The sequence below is a fragment of the Saccostrea cucullata genome, unplaced genomic scaffold, assembly GCF_032062105.1.
Source record: "Saccostrea cucullata isolate Sc308-1 unplaced genomic scaffold, CSIRO_AGI_Scuc_v1 ctg145, whole genome shotgun sequence".
In the NCBI taxonomy this organism is placed as follows: domain Eukaryota; kingdom Metazoa; phylum Mollusca; class Bivalvia; order Ostreida; family Ostreidae; genus Saccostrea; species Saccostrea cuccullata.
In genome coordinates, this window is record NW_026931856.1 from 444,484 (window position 1) to 464,530 (window position 20,047).

The 20,047-nt window shown below is 32.5% G+C and overlaps 2 protein-coding genes across 3 annotated transcripts in view; one reads left to right on the forward strand and one right to left on the reverse strand.

Moving 5' to 3' along the window:
- Nucleotides 1-2,202, forward strand: part of LOC134233707 (cyclic nucleotide-gated cation channel alpha-3-like) — a 65,399-nt gene extending 63,197 nt beyond the window's left edge. For both annotated transcript variants that reach the window (XM_062715702.1, XM_062715701.1), the window contains exon 5: nucleotides 389-2,202. In XM_062715702.1, coding sequence (XP_062571686.1) covers nucleotides 389-1,770 — 1,382 coding nt within the window. In that variant the 3' untranslated portion in view covers nucleotides 1,771-2,202. The remainder of the gene's footprint in view (nucleotides 1-388) is intronic.
- Nucleotides 2,203-5,698: 3,496 nt separating this feature from the next.
- Nucleotides 5,699-19,528, reverse strand: LOC134233718 (motile sperm domain-containing protein 2-like). Its single transcript, XM_062715715.1, has 16 exons — nucleotides 19,449-19,528; nucleotides 19,284-19,338; nucleotides 18,091-18,255; nucleotides 15,926-16,012; nucleotides 15,583-15,737; nucleotides 15,117-15,177; nucleotides 14,798-14,836; nucleotides 13,100-13,224; nucleotides 12,718-12,798; nucleotides 12,398-12,475; nucleotides 11,835-11,929; nucleotides 11,465-11,555; nucleotides 11,062-11,158; nucleotides 10,601-10,724; nucleotides 10,386-10,482; nucleotides 5,699-6,213 (listed from the first exon to the last, which is right to left on the reverse strand). The coding sequence occupies exons 1-16, from the start codon at nucleotides 19,464-19,466 to the stop codon at nucleotides 6,007-6,009; spliced, it is 1,575 nt and encodes a 524-aa protein (XP_062571699.1). The 5' UTR covers nucleotides 19,467-19,528; the 3' UTR covers nucleotides 5,699-6,006.
- Nucleotides 19,529-20,047: the final 519 nt, after the last annotated feature.

Below are 20,047 nucleotides of genomic sequence, written 5' to 3' on the forward strand. Positions count from 1 at the left end.
TTGCAGTAATAAAAATAGCATATATTTTCGATTTATTTTTGGTTGAAAATCATGTGCATGTATCAAATTCCTGAAATACATTTATTAAGAAATTGTAAATTCTCTCTGATGAACAATTTATCATTTTTGACACTCTCTTAATAAATATATTTTTTAATCGCTTTAAGGGACACTAAATAAAAAATAAACTTTATGTAGTCCAATTATTTTTAACTTGGAAAAAAAATAGATCTAGTATCTACTTTCATGATTTTTCGATGAAAGTTTAGCAAGTGGTCCGAAGCATGCCTCACAACAGCTAAGTTCTTGTTTAGTAATAAGATATGGTCTTCAAACTCTTGCAATATATTTTATAGATACATGCAATTAGTTATTATTTACTTCACAGGGTATCTGGAAGAGGGCCTTTTAGTTCGGGATGCCACAAAGCTCCGTAAAAATTACACTTCATCCTCCATGTTTATAGCCGATGTGATAAGTATTCTCCCTACTGATATTTTCTACTTTGCTACCGGCATCAACTACCCCGAGTTCCGGTTCAATCGAATTGTGAGATTTAACAGATTGTTCGAGTTTTTCAATCGAACAGCCACAAGGACTAGTTTTACAAATATGGTCCGTATATTTAATCTTCTATTGTACATACTCATCATCATCCACTGGAATGCGTGTATATACTTTGCAATTAGTAATGCAATAGGATTCGGCAGCGACAAATGGGTATATCCGAATGTGAGCATTCCAAAATACAAACCTCTCACTCGGAAATACATCTATAGTTTCTACTGGTCAACTTTGACCCTGACAACAATTGGTGAAACCCCATTGCCAGACAGAGATGAGGAATATCTGTTCGTGGTGGTGGATTTTCTTATCGGAGTGCTAATTTTCGCTACAATTGTAGGAAATGTTGGGAGTATGATTACCAATATGAACGCAACACGTGCGGAATTTCAACAGAAGATGGACGGTGTGAAGCAGTATATGGAATTTAGGAAAGTTTCTAAAGAGTTAGAACAAAGAGTGATCAAATGGTTTGATTATCTATGGACGAACAAACAGTCCCTGAATGAGGAGGAAGTGCTCTGTACTCTCCCGGACAAACTAAAGGCAGAAATAGCAATACACGTGCACCTCGACACACTGAAGCGTGTCGCCCTTTTTCAGGATTGTGAACCAGGTATGCTGGTAGATCTTGTGCTAAAACTGAAATTACAGGTGTTCAGTCCGGGGGATTACATATGTAGAAAAGGTGATATAGGAAAAGAAATGTATATTGTTAAACGAGGGCAGTTAGGGGTAGTATCTGACGATGGGAAACAAATATTTGCAACTTTACGGGAAGGAAGTGTGTTCGGTGAAATAAGCATACTAAATATCGCAGGAAATAAAAATGGCAATCGGCGAACAGCGAACATTAGGAGTATAGGATACAGTGATCTGTTCTGTTTGTCAAAAGATGACTTATGGGAAGTATTGACGCAATATCCGGATGCAAAGAAAATACTCATGGATCGTGGTAAACTAATTCTGCGCAAAGACAATTTGCTGGACGAGGATTTAATGAAAAAATTGGAAGCCCAGCAAGAAACGACAGAACAAAAGCTGGAACGGATAGATGGAAATCTGGACACTTTACAGACGAGATTTGCCAGACTCCTGGGAGATTACAATTCCACTCAACAAAAACTGAAGCAACGAATCACCAAGTTAGAGAAACTTTTGACACGTGATCATGATGACGTATCAAACATTTCTGCTCTGGAATGAAGAACGTTTTTGAATCCGTCTTGTAAAAGGTCAGCGAGAGTTTGTGTTCGCCAAGACGGCCACAGTTCGACTATAGGAGAATAACTAAGATACTGAAAGCAATGGTCATTTGTAATAAAAACCTATCTTACCAAAGCAATACAACCAAGTGACGTCACCACAATACCCTTATTATTGTGAATATACATCATAGAAATGCTTATGTTCACACCAAGGAACATTTACTAATGGACAGTCGGTTAGAATAAATAATGATGTATGTTGGCTAACAGAAATATTCACAAATTATTGTTAAGTGCTCTAAATAGCGAAAAAAGAATAATTTATTGGAATGAAAGAGGTCATTACTGTATGATGGACAAAAAGGCGCTGGATCGCTACTCCTGTAAAATTATTAAGGATTGTGATATGCTTCTTCTACCAATTAAACTAAGTAGAACTAATGTTGAATTTCTTTAGAAAATTATAAACAGTGTACTGACAGGCAAAAGTTCTTTGAAAATTCTCTTTCTTCTTTTTTTATGTCAGTGTAGCAAGCCTTGTGCCACCTTTTTAAAATACATGTTTTATCCTTCCCTGATCTTAAATATAGGCCTAAAGCTTTTGGGTAGGTATGTAGGTTGGCAATGGGTTTTCTTCAGGTGGTGGATACATGGTCTCTCCGGTATTTATGACACATCTGCCTACACATCGTTTCGATGATGTATAGTAGAAACGTGCGTTACAAAACATTTCACTGGCAGAAAACAAACTCTTGAAAAGTTTTGTGAAAAGAGGTCTTTTCTTAATACGTAAGGATAGTGTAACTGCTCCTCATCCAGTTCAGGAAGGATGCATTATGTGAAGATGTATTCAAGCTCAAAAGTCCATTAAACAATACAAATTTTGCAGCAGAGAAAACACGGACCTCAAAAAATCAGAGGTGGGATCAAAAGCAATGGAGGAGTGAGCATCCCCTACCAAACGGTCACACCCGCAGGGGCTGGTAACATACTATATTTGAATTTACGTAATCACTTTATATACATAAGTTCCTTTTTGTATATATGGTGACAAGGTACGTGTTTGAAAATATAGTGTTACCGGCCCCTGTGGTTGCTCCTTGTCATGGTCGGGAAAATCCATCGACAATTTTAAAATGTGCAAATAATGGTCTAACAATACATGTAGTATGAAAAACGTCAGACAGCATTTAACTTCAAGATAATTTGTAATACATTTGCTGTCAGGGTCATTGTATCAACCATAGAACTTAAGAAATAATTACTTCAAACGAGACTTGCAATATTCTTGTCTCATGAACTTGCCTGTCAATAACCTTCCTTGAGTTGTTCATTTGCACAAAATGCTCTTGCGTACCGAATCAACTGAGAGATATAAACCCCGTATGCAGGTGATGAAGGTATATTGCTGCGTAAGTAAAGGAAAGTGACGATTGAAAAGTTAAAGTCATCACGTTTATCATAAAGCTTGGTTGTTAGATTATCATTTATAATATGAATTATAACTCTTGAAACTATTATTTAATTTATACACATCAAAGTTTCACGATGGGGGCTGGAATCTCTTTATGCAACACTTTTCATTTCAAGTATCTTTATGTGATACAAGGTCTTTTGAAGTCTATAAGAAAAGGTTTTTGTAAACAATTGACATTTTTACTTAAGGTAAAATACAATTTTTAAGAAAATGAATTTCATTGATTCTTGCCTTATTTAGAAACTAATGCTAATTCGCATAAAATGAAATTAGAAGTGGTCTGTGATGTCCTGCAGTGATAAACTTTTAACATTATGTACAATAATGCAAAATAATGATTAAAAGTAAATGAAACTAAAATATAGCTGCAGTTCTGTAGCTCTCCGAAAAAATAATTTGACAGACCGGAAAAATTGAAAAAACTGTATATTTATTGCGCACAAAAATGTGCGCTGTTTATCGATTTATTTCTCCATGTTTTTAAAAATATAATTTCAAAAAATGTATTCTTAACAAAATTTGTTTATAGCCCTCCTGGCCCTGAAATCGAGATCATAGAAAATACTGTCTTTTGGTTTGTTAGATAATTTGGCCCAACGCGCTTCGTGTAGATGTCAACTACGAAAGTACTTGATAGAAGAGTAGGGAATTTTTTGAAATCTAATTTTTTTGCAATTGAGGTAAGAATTTGGAAGAATTAATCCATACACAAGCGCAAATTTTTGTGCGCAATAAATATACAGTTTTTTCAATGCGTGGCACTGTAGCTCTCCGGTCTATCAATATATTTTTCGGAGAGCTACAGTTCTGCAGCTAACTAAATACTGAAGTATTATTCAAAAAAGAAAAAATGCAATTTTCTCAGAATTTCTTTATTCCACAGGGGGTCGGCAGCATACTATATTTAATATTAAGTAATCTCTATATATACAAAAATAGACTCTCTTTTTGGTGTATAGTGATTACGTAAACTCAAATATAGTATGTTAGCGGTCCCTTTGCTTTATACACCTATAGTTTTTTAAAATTCCATCTGTAATAAGAAAATACAAACTAGTGTTTCTATTAACATTTGAGATTTGATAATTTTTTTCCCTTTATATAATTATTAACTATAATGCTAAATTTTGAAGAAATAATTTGAGCAAATACACATTAGTTCTTAGTAAATATTCAAAAACAGCTTTTTTTCAGCCACTTTTCAATTACTTCACATCTGATTTCATGAACCAGGGGATCAGATAAACTTATTCACAGTTCCTTCGTTATTTTGATTTCTACATTGTAAGTATTAAAGAAACTAAAAGTACCTTAAGGAAGCAAGGTAGGATTTTTTGGACTTAAGAGCGTCTTTGTTGCTGCGTAGACAGAAAAGATTTTTTTCCCGTTGCCCCCCAACAAATGTTGTTTTCGACATGTAAATGAATTCAATTTCATTGAATACAAAGGAACAAACAACACCTTCTTAGCCGTCCTAATGTAATAGCGTCAGTTCTTATAAAGCTAATCAATAAAAAAAAAGTGGTTTTCTGAAGAAAAAGCGTGCTGTTGGTTATTAAAAGCGATGCTATCAAATTGCAACCGTCAGTAAAATAAATAGTTTTCTGGCGTTGTCTAATCACTACTCCCGTCTTACTAGCTGATCAAAGTGCACATTGTTGAAAAATAATGATATCTATACATGCCTGTAACAGAATAATACATCACAGCGACCACTGTAAATCCTCTCCGAGCCCAAGTGTAACATCTATATTTTCTATATGCTGCAAAAGTTGCACAGTGCATTCTCTGTAGGCGCACAGCTTATTTATTGAAACAATGAATAGAAGTGGCCAAAGATTGTCAGATTTCTCCTTCGAGCCACAAAAAGAGCGTTAAATTTTGGGGGAGGGGGACTGTTGTTTTTTACTTTTTATTTTGAAGGAAGTGGGGGTTTAAGTAATGTAATGTATATGTTTTACAACTTTTCAAGTTTTGCAGTATTTTTTTACATATACAAATATCTTTGATCGCTAAGACCTGGGGATTATTAAACACTGTGAGTACCTTAATAGATGTGTTATCCTCGGTTACCACAGCAACCTGCGTGTCAACATCCTACCTGAGCGCCCGTTTGTATAAGACCATCCTTATGTGACATCGTGTTATACCACGTAATTAGGATAAGGTATACGGTTATCTGCGAGTCTACATCAATATACTAACACAGTCCTTGTAATTGGTAATAAACGCTACTTTCTTTAAATCAAAGAAAATCAATTCTTTGTTAACCAACTTAATTCTAATGTAGCATTCCATTTTAGTTGATTAGATCGTAAAGAATTATAAACTTCACGGGCAACATAAAAAAATCAATTTCAATACCATAGGATATTTGTTCATGTTGCATATTGAAAGAATTATAATCTTGAACGTAAGAATACCAAAAAAAAAAAAAACAACAACAATACAGAGTTCTATTTGTTTTTATTTGATATAAAAACAACCAAAAACATGAACAAGGATTATCACAGCTTGTTAGAGAAATTGTAGAAAAAAATCATAAAATGATACCAATGTAACATAAGTGCACACTTTAAAAGCAAGCGCATTCTTACAAGGATAACCATGTACATAATATGATTATAAAAATATTCATGAATCAACCTTCAATGACTCTTTTTTTTAAAATCCCCAAATCTATACTTTTTCTCCAATGTTCTGATGATGACAAATCAAATATTAGGGAACACCTACTTTAATTGAATGTTTAAACAATCAAAATAGACTGCCTGAGCAGTATTTATCTGCAGTGGAGTTTGGAGTTGAGTCAGCTTCTGGTTTAACCACGGCTGGGTCTGTACCTGAGTATAAGTAGGAGTACACAATGTACAGTACAAACATAAGAAGAGTCAGTGCTTGTAACAGTATCAGTAGGTTCACAGCCTTCTGTAGACTGGCATTACTTTCTATCAAGGAATCAACCTGAAAATGACAAAATAAATCATAATTTTTATTTTAACATAACCAGTAAAGAGTCTGATATCAAAAAGGGCCCATGGGCCATAACAGTCACCTACACATAGTGACATTGTAGGTTTTCTGTGTAACTTGGGACTGATATACTAGTATAAGAATTTACACAAACCTAAATCTACACTTTTTGTCTGACAAACAATCTTGCATTTAAATTTGACTCACCTAGACAATTAGTTCTTGATTTTCTTATTATTCAAATGAATCAATTATCAAAAATAAACCCTGCTTGGAGATGAAGAAAATTTCAGTTTTTGTAATGGCACCAGTTCTGATGTTTTCCTTACATGTAAAATATCAAAATTGAGAAAAAAAGCCTGGAAAAACTCAGATATTTCGGACTATCCATTGTCCAGTATTCATCATTATTCTAAACTCAAATATTATCCTAAATTTATCCTTTTTAGCTCACCTGAGCCGAAGGCTCAAGTGAGCTTTTCTGATCACATTTTGTCCGAGGTGCGTCCGTCTGACAGCCTGTCTGTAAACTTTTTACATTTTTAACTTCTCCAGAACCACTGGACCAATTTTAATCAAACTGTCACAAAGTATCCTTTGGTGAAAGGGATTCAAGTTTGTTACAAATGAAGGGCCACGCCCTTATTCAAGGGGAGATAATTGGGAATTAATGAAAATTTAGTGGTATATTTTAAAAATCTTCTTCTCAAGAACCATTGTGCCATGAAAGATGAAACTTATGGGGAAACATCCTCAGGTAGTGTAGATTCAAGTTTGTTCAAATCATGACCCCCGGGGGTAGGGCGGTGCCAAAATGGCCGACCAAAGTTTTACATAGAAATATATAGGAAAATTCTTTAAAAATCTTCTTCTCAAGAATGACAAAGCCATAATTCATCATATTTATATGGAAGCATGCTCATGTAGTGTAGATTCAAGTTTGTTCAAATCATGACCCCCCGGGTAAGGGCGGGGCCAAAATGGCCGACCAAAGTTTTACATAGAAATATATAGGAAATTCTTTAAAAATCTTCTTCTCAAGAATGACAAAGCCATAATTCATCATATTTACATGGAAACATGCTCAGGTAGTGTAGATTCAAATTTGTTCAAATCATGACACCTGGGGGTAGGGCGGGGCCAAAATGGCCGACCAAAGTTTTACATAGAAATATATAGGAAAATTCTTTAAAAATCTTCTTCTCAAGAATGACAAAGCCATAATTCATCATATTTATATGGAAGCATGCTCAGGTAGTGTAGATTCAAGTTTGTTCAAATCATGACCCCCGGGGGTAGGGCGGGGCCAAAATGGCCGACCAAGGTTTTACATAGAAATATATAGGAAAATTCTTTTAATATCTTCTTCTCAAAAATGACAAAGCCATTATTCATCATATTTATATGGAAGCATGTTTAGGTAGTGTAGATTCAATTTTGTTGAAATCAAGACCCCCGGACACCTCATGAGAGCTGGGCCAAAATGGCCGAACAAAGTTTTACATAGAAATATATAGGAAAATTCTTTAAAAATCTTCTTCTCAAGAATGACAAAGCCATAATTCATCATATATATATGGAAGCATGCTCAGGTAGTGTAGATTCAAGTTTGTTCAAATCATGACCCCCGGGGGTAGAGCTGGGCCAAAATGGCCGACCAAAGTTTTACATAGAAATATATAGGAAAGTTCATTAAAATTCTTCTCAAGAATGACCAAGCCATAATTCATCATATATATATGGAAGCATGCTCAGGTAGTGTAGATTCAATTTTGTTCAAATCATGACCCCCGGGGTAGGTCGTTGTCGGCCGACCAAGGTTTCGTTGTAGAAACATATAGGAAAATTCTTTAAAAATCTTCTTCTCAAGAATGACAAAGCCATAATTCATCATATTTATATGGAAACATGCTCAGGTAGTGTAGATTCAAGTTTGTTCAAATCATGACCCCCAATAGGGCGGGGCCAAAAAGGCCGACCAAAGTTTTACATAGAAATATATAGGAAAATTCTTTAAAAATCTTCTTCTCAAGAATGACAAAGCCATAATTCATCATATTTATATGGAAGCATGCTCAGGTAGTGTAGATTCAAGTTTGTTCAAATCATGACCCCCGGGGGTAGGGCGGGGCCAAAATGGCCGACCAAGGTTTTACATAGAAACATATAGGAAAATTCTTTAAAAATCTTCTTCTCAAGAATGACAAAGCCATAATTCATCATATTTATATGGAAGCATGCTCAGGTAGTGTAGATTCAAGTTTGTTCAAATCATGACCCTCGGGGGTAGGGCGGGGCCAAAATGGCCGACCAATGTTTTACATAGAAATATATAGGAAAATTCTTTAAAAATCTTCTTCTCAAGAATGACAAAGCCATAATTCATCATATATATATGGAAGCATGCTCAGGTAGTGTAGATTCAATTTTGTTCAAATCATGACCCCCAAGGGTAGGGCGGGGCCAAAATGGCCGACCAAGGTTTTACATAGAAATATATAGGAAAATTCTTTAAAAATCTTCTTCTCAATCATTTTCTAAAAAATAGCAAATCCATGATTGGTCATGGGACTACTTTTGGATTTAAACTTTACAATAAAAAGCCATTTTATACTAGTCCTACCCTTGGTGCTCAGGTGAGCGATGTGGCCCATGGGCCTCTTGTTATTAAAAGAAGAATTACATATGATGGTATTGTATCCTTCAGTTCTTAAAAATTCACTTCAGATGGGAAATTAAAGGTATACTTCTTACATACTTATCAGGAAATTTTTACATAAAATTTTTTTGATAAAGAAAACTCTATCTTAATGCTGAATTGTTAAAGTATCTTCTGATCATAGTCATGTTTGAAAAACTTACTAATTGATCTTTTGGAACTCTGGTAATCAAAAATTCATTTATAGTTTAGAATTATTATGTATACACTGTGGACTGTGTAATTACATATACGCAAAAGATAATGCAATGGAGCTGGCAAAGATGTAACTATCTATTATCTTTAATTGTATTTTCTCATCTCTCTTTGTCCCCAGAGTAAAAGAAATGTAAGAGTGAACTGAGGGCAACATACTCTTGAAAAAAGTTAATATGTCTAAAACAAGTTTTTAAGTATTTTGCAATATTTATATAGAGACTCTTTCATTTTATATTAAAAAAATCTTTGTTGAAAAGAGGTTTTTTCTGATTACTCATCATATGTATTCTGATGGTGATATGTTATAGACTTGATTCTACTTTCAGTGAACTCATTACCGCCTCTGCTGATAGTGACTTGCAGTAAAGGTTAATTACAAACAAACAGTTATTAAATTTTCACTAATGCTTCATGTTCACTTTACTCACTACAGGTAAACAGTTTTGGCATGTTTCCATAGAAACAATGTGAAATTGACATGCCCTTGGGACACCTCATGGGAAAGTTAAATAAATGTTGAGATTTTGGGAGCTAATTATGACTTAAAGAGCATTTATCATTTTTACCTGATCAATACCGGTACTTTTATCATTTTCATTTATAATGGCCTGGCGATCAATTCAATTTGAATTTTCTGTACCTGATAAGCAGCAAATATTTTATCAAAATTTTCTGCAGGTAAAAATCTTTATTCCTTTTTTTATTATTATTATCTATGTTTAAATTTAAACAACCGGGAATAAGTTGTTTTATTTTTGCAAGAAATATAGTACAGGTTAAAACAATGCATATGATATTATGCAAATGGGAGTCATGACTTAATTTGTGGGAGTCATGACTTAATTGATTTAATATCGTCAAGATGATTTGTCACTGCAACAAACAACTTTAGTCTACTACCTCAAGTCTGATTATACAAGGTGATTCTTAGGTTTATCAGGGCTCATGCTGTTTTTGTTTCTTTCAAACTTAACCAATATGTACATGAAATTGGTGACAAGTTATAACTATAGAATGTGTCTGTGCTACCATGGCTTTATATTTGATGTTAAATTGTTGACTAATGATTTTAGTTTACTTTCATCAATATTTCAATATTTTCAAGAATTTTATTATAACATTACAAATGGACAAATTACAATCAGAAAAGCTTACTTGAACCTGTAGCTCAGCTGAGCTTTTATTAAAAAAAATGATTGTATTACATTGAGATGTATACGTATAATCTGCTGTAAGGACCCCCTACCTTAGTAGAGAGAGCTGCAATTTGATCATCTGCTGACAGTATAGATGGAGAATCACTTGTATTGCTGTCTGATCGACGAATCTGGACACATCGTAATCTACAACAGGGGATAACTCATTATATTATTTATCATCATTTATCTGATACTTGGCTGCTTCAGTTTAAAATTCATTAAAGAAGATATTCCATTATGTGTCTTTTGGCTGCCTCCTTACCTATGCTCCATTATATTTTCTTTGGGAACAGTTTTCCAGTAGTCTGACAGATTATCAGGAGGGTCCCCATTCAGTTCAACAGCCATGATCAAGAACTTGTCTTTGTCTACTCCTTGGTGATGTTCTGAAATTATTCAAAGGGACATATTTAAGTTCAAATTTACATTGTAAATTCCATGACCTATACAGCAAGCCTTACAGTGCATCTGCCTTAAATATATTCTCAGTTATTTGCTTACAGATACTTGTAGCAATCAAGACAGTGCTGTATGCATAATCTAATTCTCCTAGGAATGGGTTGAGGTCAAAATCTAGTAATTTCACAATTCCAACTGATTTCTTTTATGCTTAATATAAATCCTTCTCTCATAGAAATTCTAATATAATTTGTAAACCTCAAGAATTCGCCTAGCAAATAGGCAAAGAGGGACAAATCTTTCGATTTGCTTTTCAATCTGTACCTTGATGAAGATGAACATTGACTTTTTCCGTTGTGCCTGGTTTAACAATACCAGAACTTGGACGAACTTTGTATTTTTCAGGTGAAGTTGTCTTTACCTTGAATTAGTAAAACATGGTTAAATTTTAAAATCCATTCCTTGATAAAAGAAATAAGTAGTTACATCTTTTTGTAAAATGAATGTGGGGAAAAGTCATCAGACTGGTCCCTAACAAATCAAACTTCAAAGTTTAATACTTATTTTAAATCTTGCTTCTTTTCCTAAAAATAAATACACATCAAATACCTACACTTATTTCTAATCTTGCTTTATACTTAATTTTTTGTTTTTTTTCCCTTGTACATTCCAAATTTACACAAATCTTTAGATAGTCATCTTATTCTGCTATCTTTATAGTACTTACTTTGTATGCGATTGGATAAGGGAGTGTGTTTTTAAGAGAAATGGTATCTTTTCCACCACAATCTGTGATGAACTTTAACTCCTCTGCTGGGCTGTAAAATGAAATTAACACAAATAAACACCCTTTTAAGAAAATTCCACCCAATAAAACTTCAATTTATAATCTTTTGTGGCTGGAGCTTCTCTATTTTTTTTTTCTATTTTTTTTTCTTTGCCTCCCACTTTTTTAACTTGGTGGTTTGGTGGACTTGGTGGTTTGGTGGGAAGTTAATGGGATAAAACAAATCTACAAATTCTTGTTTTTTTTTAAATGGATACTATAATCTTTTATTTCTTGACACCTTTCTCATCATGCCCAAGCTCTGACTGACCTTATGGTTAGAAGTCGGCCCACAAAACTGTTCCCCTCTGGTCGACTCCTCACAGGACCAGCATTCCTGTTGATGTTACTTCGAGGACTTGAAACCTGGAAAAGAGTATCTTATTGAAACTGTATCCTAAAATGTATTGCAAAGCACTTCTCTCTATTCTCTATTTTATTAACCTAAAATGATGAATTTATTCTAGAATTTCCTTAAATTTTATCAACAAAACATTTTTATTGGGAAATTCTCAAACATGGAATTATGTAAAATATTACACAACCTTTGAAAATACCAAACATCATCATAAAATTTACAAGGCTAAAAAATGTGTTTCGGGTAACCTGGCTGACCCTAATTCTTACTCGCCAATCCTTCTACTTTTTATTCTAGATTTGGATTTTGAACTACATGTACACTTTAGTTCACTAGTAGAGCTTTCTCAAATGCAATCAACAGAATGTGCATCTCAGATACTGTAAAAATGAGTCTATACAAGTGTTTTAAAGAGTACACTAGTTTTAATGTTTATACATGTATAAATTAATCTTGAGCCTTAAGTCTTAACTTACCACACTTGAATTACTAATATCTCCACTTTCTGCATTAAAACTCTGGTACAAAGGAGAATCCTGGTCAGCAAATGTTACCTGGGATAATAAAATTACCCATCATAAATACAATAAAATTACCCCTCATATATACAATAAATTATCCATCATAATTTCACTATACATCCATACAGTAATTCTTTAAATTTTACCATTATAAATCCATTCACCTCTGTTGTTCTTTAAAGCAGTTATAGAGATAGAAAAATATCTTTAATATGCACTTATTATTTTTTTTATCTGTCTTAATGTTTGAAAATCACAGTAGCCTTAATAGTAACCCTCTTCTTTAAGGCATCACTATTTTGATTATCTTCACTTTCTCTCTCCTCTGGGGGAATATATTTGTACTTGTATGTATCCTGAAAAATATTCATTTTTTTTGTATTAATTCCCAAAATAAATGCTTTTTCAAACCCCATTCAATTCAACATATCAAGATACAGCACTGTGTGCAGCAACACATATATATTCAACCATTTATATATACAGAAATTGTATTCAATAGTTAATTTGTGATATAAGTAAAGAAACAATAAATCAAATTCCCTTTTGTCCATTACAATTTACAAACATTTGACTGCAAAAAAAATTGATAAATCTGTTGTATAGAAGATAATATCTTGAGTGTAAATCACAAGTCTTCTTCTTATGTAAACTTACAGTGCCACCCATATGTTCTGGTAGATTTTCTTTGTCTATGTATTCCTGTATATCATTCTTACTGACAAATTTGAGCTTTTTCTGAGCTTCTGCACTCAACCAAGTTTTCACAATTTTCCAAGCAGCTAATAATTAAAACAATTATCAAACTCATAGTTACAAAATCGACAGATAAAAACATTATACAGCCATTTTCTTAAACAATAAAATGCTTTCTTTGCTTGCTAGTATGGAAATTAATGTTGCAACTCTTGCTGAAAAAAAATATATCACCTGCTTATGCAGGCTACATAAATTTTCTCTGCAATAGCTGCGACGTTAATTCCCATACTAACAATCAAAGAAAAAAATATTGTTTATATTTATATCAGTATAAATAGTCATTTAAAGTAGGATTTATGTCATAGTATGTTTCATTGATGGAATAGCAACTGATCAAGAAATCTGTGCAGGTAATATCCCTAATGTTTTTCTTGAACTGTTGAATGGCAATGGTTTTCTTAAGAAATAAAGGAGAAATATTCAGTGGATGTAAATATAGTACAGTGTTTGACAAAATAAAAATACTTCCTATCTATCTTGAAACCTGAGTTTTGAATGGTTAGTAAGCTTGGTGAGAATTTCTGTACATCCAACTTGAGCTGGAAGTAAATATTGTGCTGTCACAGAACCTATATTTTCTACCATAAAAAAGCAAATTATATGAAACATTGTAGTAAATTTTCTTACTAGTTTTTCAAACTTTGATTAGATCCTGTTACAATGAAAATCCTGTTACAATTAATCTTTACTGATCAAGCGATTCTCATCTGCTGCACACCCCTCCAAATGCTTACTTCATCATACTTATATAGGCTTTCAAACTTTTTTTTTTTTTGAAGGTTTAATTGTTATCACTTGACTATAACCACTTAGTGTATTTCATATCTGAAATTTTACAGCTTTTTTTGTAAATATTGAAAACCATATGTAAGATCATGATCCTTTAACATGAACAATATCAATTTTAAAATGGTTTGACAGTCTAAGTACTGTATTTGTGAGAGGTGTATCATCAGAGACAAATAACAGATTCATAACTCCATGCACCATTAACTTGTTTGTTTATCAAAATATGTGCCGGCCCTGGTATTATCCTAAGAATAACTCTTTATTGGTCTTGTATTTCTATCTAGAATAAAATTAATATTTATGCTATTATATATGGGTATATTTGTAAAGTGTTGCTGATTTTTATTAGCAAACTAGGCAAATTACCCCTGGTAAAGAGCTCAACGATAGAAAGTTGACAAACTCATTGGCTGACCAAGAGTCACTTGTTGCAGTTTCAGATTTCTCCTTTGTTATTGTGTAAGATAAAGAAACTTACAGAAATTTAATGTCCTGAATAGTTTTTTTTAATATAAAAAAAATTACTCTCTGATCCCTGATAATTTTAACATTTTTTAAGTTGTACGATATTTAAAAAATTAAAGAACAGGGAACACGATATCGCGTGAGACTTCGAACAGTTGCGGATCTCTGTTATTTATATCTCTAGATTCTTATAATTTGTAAAAAAAAAAAAAAAGCCTTATTCAAAAAAGCAATGATTATCTAATTATCATAATCATATTCTCCTTTATATACTGATAAACATTTACTGTGAAGTATAGAAATAAAATCATAGAAAATAAAGGATAAAAAGAGAATAAATACCATTAAATAACCAAGGCATTTCATAAATCAGCAGGTATCCTAAAATAAAACAGCCAGATTATCATGTGCCTTCATCTTCAAAAGGAATTGCTTTAAAATTTTAGTGCTTTTTGTTATCATTGAGAAAATAACTGACAGAGATCATTAAGTGTCAAATATATATATAATAGCCATACAAATAAAATTTACGTGAAAAAAGTCAAAATGTGCATGAATATTCAACAGATCAATCAATTTCATACTTTTGATTATATTTGGCAGACTTTTTTTAAAAATAAATTTCCAAAACACATGCATTGTTCGGCTGCATTATACTTACCCAATAATGTAGGATAATATACCTTGAAGGATGTAATAACAAATTTGATCATTTCCATATCCTAAAACAGGAAGAAAAATTAATGAACATTTTAACCAATTAGCACACACATGCTAGATTCCTTGAAACTTTTTTTTCCAGTTTATAAGTGTTCATCAATCAATTTCCTGTTATTTGACACTGGATCTAACAGGAAACACGATTATGAAAGGTAGGTTATTTCTCCTTATCAAATATATAAATAAATTAAAAAATATAAAAAGTTAAGCTGAAAAGTAGGCCATTAAAGTTCAGTACAAAGTTCACTTTTACAATACAATGAAATATTGTAATATCGACTTATCTACTTTTACATGTACTTATTAAAATACTGTATGGTTGCATTTCAAGCAAAATTAAAGATATCAATTTAAATTGTGCTCCTTTTTGAGTTAATTTGAAGACTTTAAAATATAATCTAATATACCAAATTTGAAAGCCCTGTGTTGGTCATATCAAAAAGCATCACAATTTCATCCTCTGGACTCTCATTATATGAAGTCTCAAAACAATATGCAAAATACTGTTTTATCATAGGCAACATATTTGCGTCTTTCTTGTGCATTGATATTTTCAGCCAGACTGTAAATGAAGTGAATATCACTTAAGTACATGTACTGTATTAAGACACAAATTGAAAAGTAACAATTTAACAATTTAAGTCACAAACAGTATTTATACATGCATGAATTATCAAAATATGATGATTGTTAAATTGTAGATCTGTAGCATGCTTGAAGAAAAAAGAAATTTATGTAGAAGCTGTATACTTATTTTGCGGCCTTCTTTGTCTGTGCTGTGGAAGTACATTGCACCAATCTCCCAAAACTCTCGGGGAAATGTGGACTCTGTTATATCTATCAATCAAGATATTTTGATTTATTAATGGAACCAATACAGCGTGCTTTTTTTTTTACTGAAAACTTTTCCCAGTTGATCTAAAATCAAACATAAGCACCCTATGTACAGAAATCCGGACACAACTTCTATAAATAATTGTTTTCATTGTTCTTCATCATAGTTGAATCTTCTTGATAAATGAAATAAATTTTATAAACTATTTTGATTTATTTTCATCTTAAATTGTGTTTAACATAAAAAGATTATAAAAAAAAAAAAACAGTCCAAAATCTTATTTACACTTTCACTAAAATAAGCAAATAAAAACTTCAGAACAAAATTAAGCCTATAGAAGGAAAACTGAACTCTTACAGTAATCACATTGTTCGGCACAAGAAAACGAAAAATATACCAGAATGCTATTCTGGTCAGAATCATTTAAATTATATAATATACAGTTATTTAGAGTAGACAAAGAATATTTCAAACCCATCCTAAAATATGGTAATAAATCTCTGACAAATTTTTAATTCATATTTCTGTGTGTACTTGAGTGAAAAAAAAAATTAAATTCTAGAAAATTTAAAAAATTGATTACTGTTTTTTTCATTTTTAAAAAGTTCACAAATGAAATACCGTAAATCTGGAAATTTTTACTGTAGATAAATTTTTAGCAAATTTGCGTATACATTGCATTCGCAAAAATATTTTTCTTAAAAATAAATCAACATTTGAAGATTTTTTTTTTCTGAGAACTCGTGTCATTTTTTTAACTCAGTGAATAGGCGTCGGTAAGCAATGGTCATATTTAAAAGAAACCTGTTTACACTAGTCCACTATATAACTACAAGTTAATTACCCGTGCGTGTAAATTTCCTTCATTATATGCAATATCGTCCGATGATTTGACAAGCACTGAGGCGGTATGCCCGTTTTTAATTACCGGTATTTTCATCAATTAATTTGCCAATAAAGAGAGAACTGTCATTTTATCTAACCGTGTATCAACACGGGCGATAACTCAAACTCAGTGCATTTACTAGAAAGTTCCAAATGTAAACGCGTCGTGTAAATTTTAGGTGAGAAAAAAAACCAAATGTTGAGAAAATTAGTTATACCGGTATTTTTTCTTCATTTGGATTATACTTCAGGTTGAAAGGCATACACAACCTCTAAAATGTTTGTTATAATTGATTAAGAAATTATTTTCCGTGCAAATCCTTTTGTATTTTTATCAAAATTGTTTCGGAGCGATTTTGCAATATCTTGCCACGTTGCGAGTATATTGGTGGTATTCTAACTAGGCATATTATTTGAAACATAACCTGATATGAAAATCTTTAGTGATTTTTATTTTTAACACCAGTGACAATTCGCAAAAATTTGAAGCGTAAAAATTAATCAACAGCTTTTTGACCCAAATTCGCAAAAATAAATCGACGTAAAAATTTCCAGATTTACGGTAATAATTCCTCATGAACATGAAGAACTCAGTGAAATATTATACCTGTAAGAGTGCAAGTTTTTTAAAAAGCAAATGTAGAAACCTTTAAAATATTGCAAAAATGAAAATATATTCTAATATTTCCATTTCTAATTTTTTTCTCTGTGATAACTCTTTGAAAATTAGTGGAGTTAATTTCTTGATAATTCTACCAGAATGTAAATTAGGCAGGTCAATAGGTCAGGAGCTAAGAAGGCCTAATATGCATGCAATTCTCGTGCGCATATGTCTCTGTGTCTGACGCTATAAAGGAGGCAAAATATGCATGTAAATCTCGTGCAGCTGCCTTTGTGTTTGACGTCAGTGAGCGAGGACTATTGAAATTGGCATGGGATTCCTCATGTTATTTCATCCATTAGTCTACATTTTAAAAGTCTAAATCTACAATTTTATTCCACAATGAAATGGAAATATAAGGAATCACTGTCTAGTTAGTATAGTATGCCAGGGACATCAACGATAGTGGGAAACATGGGATAATTTATGCATAACCGGCTTCGCCCATTATGCAAATTATCCCATGTTTCCCACTATTGTTGATGCCCTGGCATACTATACTAACTAGACAGTGATTCCTTAAATATAAACTACCTCTGACACCAATCTCTTTTCGCCATTTTAGAGCCTCGTGTAACCTGTCTGCTGCATCCTGAATGGTTTCAGTCTTTCTTATGAACTGACTGACATACAGGTCATTGGAGTTTATGTTATCAACATCTCTCTGATCATACACACCAGTCTTCACCAATTCATCCGCTATGAAAAAGTAAAATTTTATATCAATACATCTTCTAGTAAGTACTATTTTTCTTCTATCAAACCTCTAAATATTTACAGTCCCCAAAGTAAAGAAAACATTTAACATTATAAAAATGTGTACAGATATTTCCATTTTTGTTTTGTTTTGTGGCATTTAGCTCTGATAGCCATTACAGGGAGTTAAATTCATATGCATTTTAAAAGTGTTTCTCTAAGATTGTATAATATGTCACTTAAAGATTTTTTTTTTTTACTTACAACTGAGGGAATGAAAGATTCGTTCCAAAAATATAGCTGTAGAAAAAATTTAAATGAGTTCCCCTTTCCAAAAACATTTTTTTTTTTTGTTATTGGGCTTTTCTTGAACTCCCATGTTTTCTACTAGTTTATAATAAATAAAACAAGCAAATTTAAAGACTTCACCGTTCAAAAGTTATGGTCAAGGTTAAATATTTTTCATAAGTACGTAAATCTCCATGGTCAAGGTCAAAAGGTCAAGGCTGTTGGTATCAAATGAAAGGTCTTGCCACAAAAAATACATATGGGAAATACGAAAGTCCTAGTTCCTACCATTCCAAAGTTATGGCCAAAGTAAAAGTTTGGAATTTTTGTGTAAAAGTGGGTCAAACTCCAAGGTCAAGGTCAAAAGGTCAAATTTGGTGGTACCCAAGGAAAAGTCTTGTCACAAGAAATATACATGTGAAATATGAAAGTTATAGCTCCACTAAATCAAAAGTTATGGGCAAGGTTCAGGTTTTTGTGACTGACAGACTGACAGACGAATGAGATTTAATGTATCCTCGCTTTCGCAAAAGCGGGGGACAAAAAAACAATAGGATAACAAGATAATTTCAGATCAAGTTTCTCATGGTGCTAAAAATTCATTTGTATTAGCCTAGTATAAACAAATAGTTTATGTTCATGCAAGGAAGTACATATACTTGTCCCTGATTAGTTGTAGATCTATAAGCCTACAACTTATACTATAACAATATATGCTACTATCGACGGATTATCTACTCTACCTTTGTACTTTTTATTGTAAACATTCCTTAACTTATCGGCTTGTGTTCGGGGACTCTGCAAGAGAAACAATTTAAATTTACATAAAACTGAAAAGAATGAGTAAATTAAGTCTTGACTTATCCATCGTTACGTTTGTAAAAATCTAACAAAATACAGTAACGAACCCCGTCCCCTTCCGCCATAGTAAACCGTATCGTCGTCTGTTGCTTCCCTCCTCTCCTCAATGCCTACGTAAACAATGGGCGAATCTCGATCCCGAGAAAAATCTGCAGGGGGGGGGGGGTGTATCAACTAGAAATATGCATGATTTAGGAGAAATTGGTGGATTTTACATCCTATTCGGCATTTGGAAAATCATTACAGAATTAGGCCTAGCTTCTGAAATAATTTTTCCAATGTCATCAAAAAACAAAAACAAAAACAAAACAAAACAAAACAAAACAAAAACAAACAAACAAACAAACAAACAAACAAACAAAAGCAAAAAGTAAATAAAAAACGAACGAACGAACAAACAGTCAAAACCAAATTCTAAAAAAAAAAACTAAAATCAAAGAGCCAAAAAGAAAAAGACAAACCAAAAAACGAACATAGAAAATATAGAAAAGCAAATAAGCTATTCAGCAAAATAATTGTACATCTCTTAATCCTGGAACATTTTCAGTTTTAACTTCTTGAAGATTTTGATAACCCAAATTGTAAATTCAGAGAGTTCAAATGTGTTTTTAAGACAAAAAAAAGAAATATAGCAATTCAATAGATC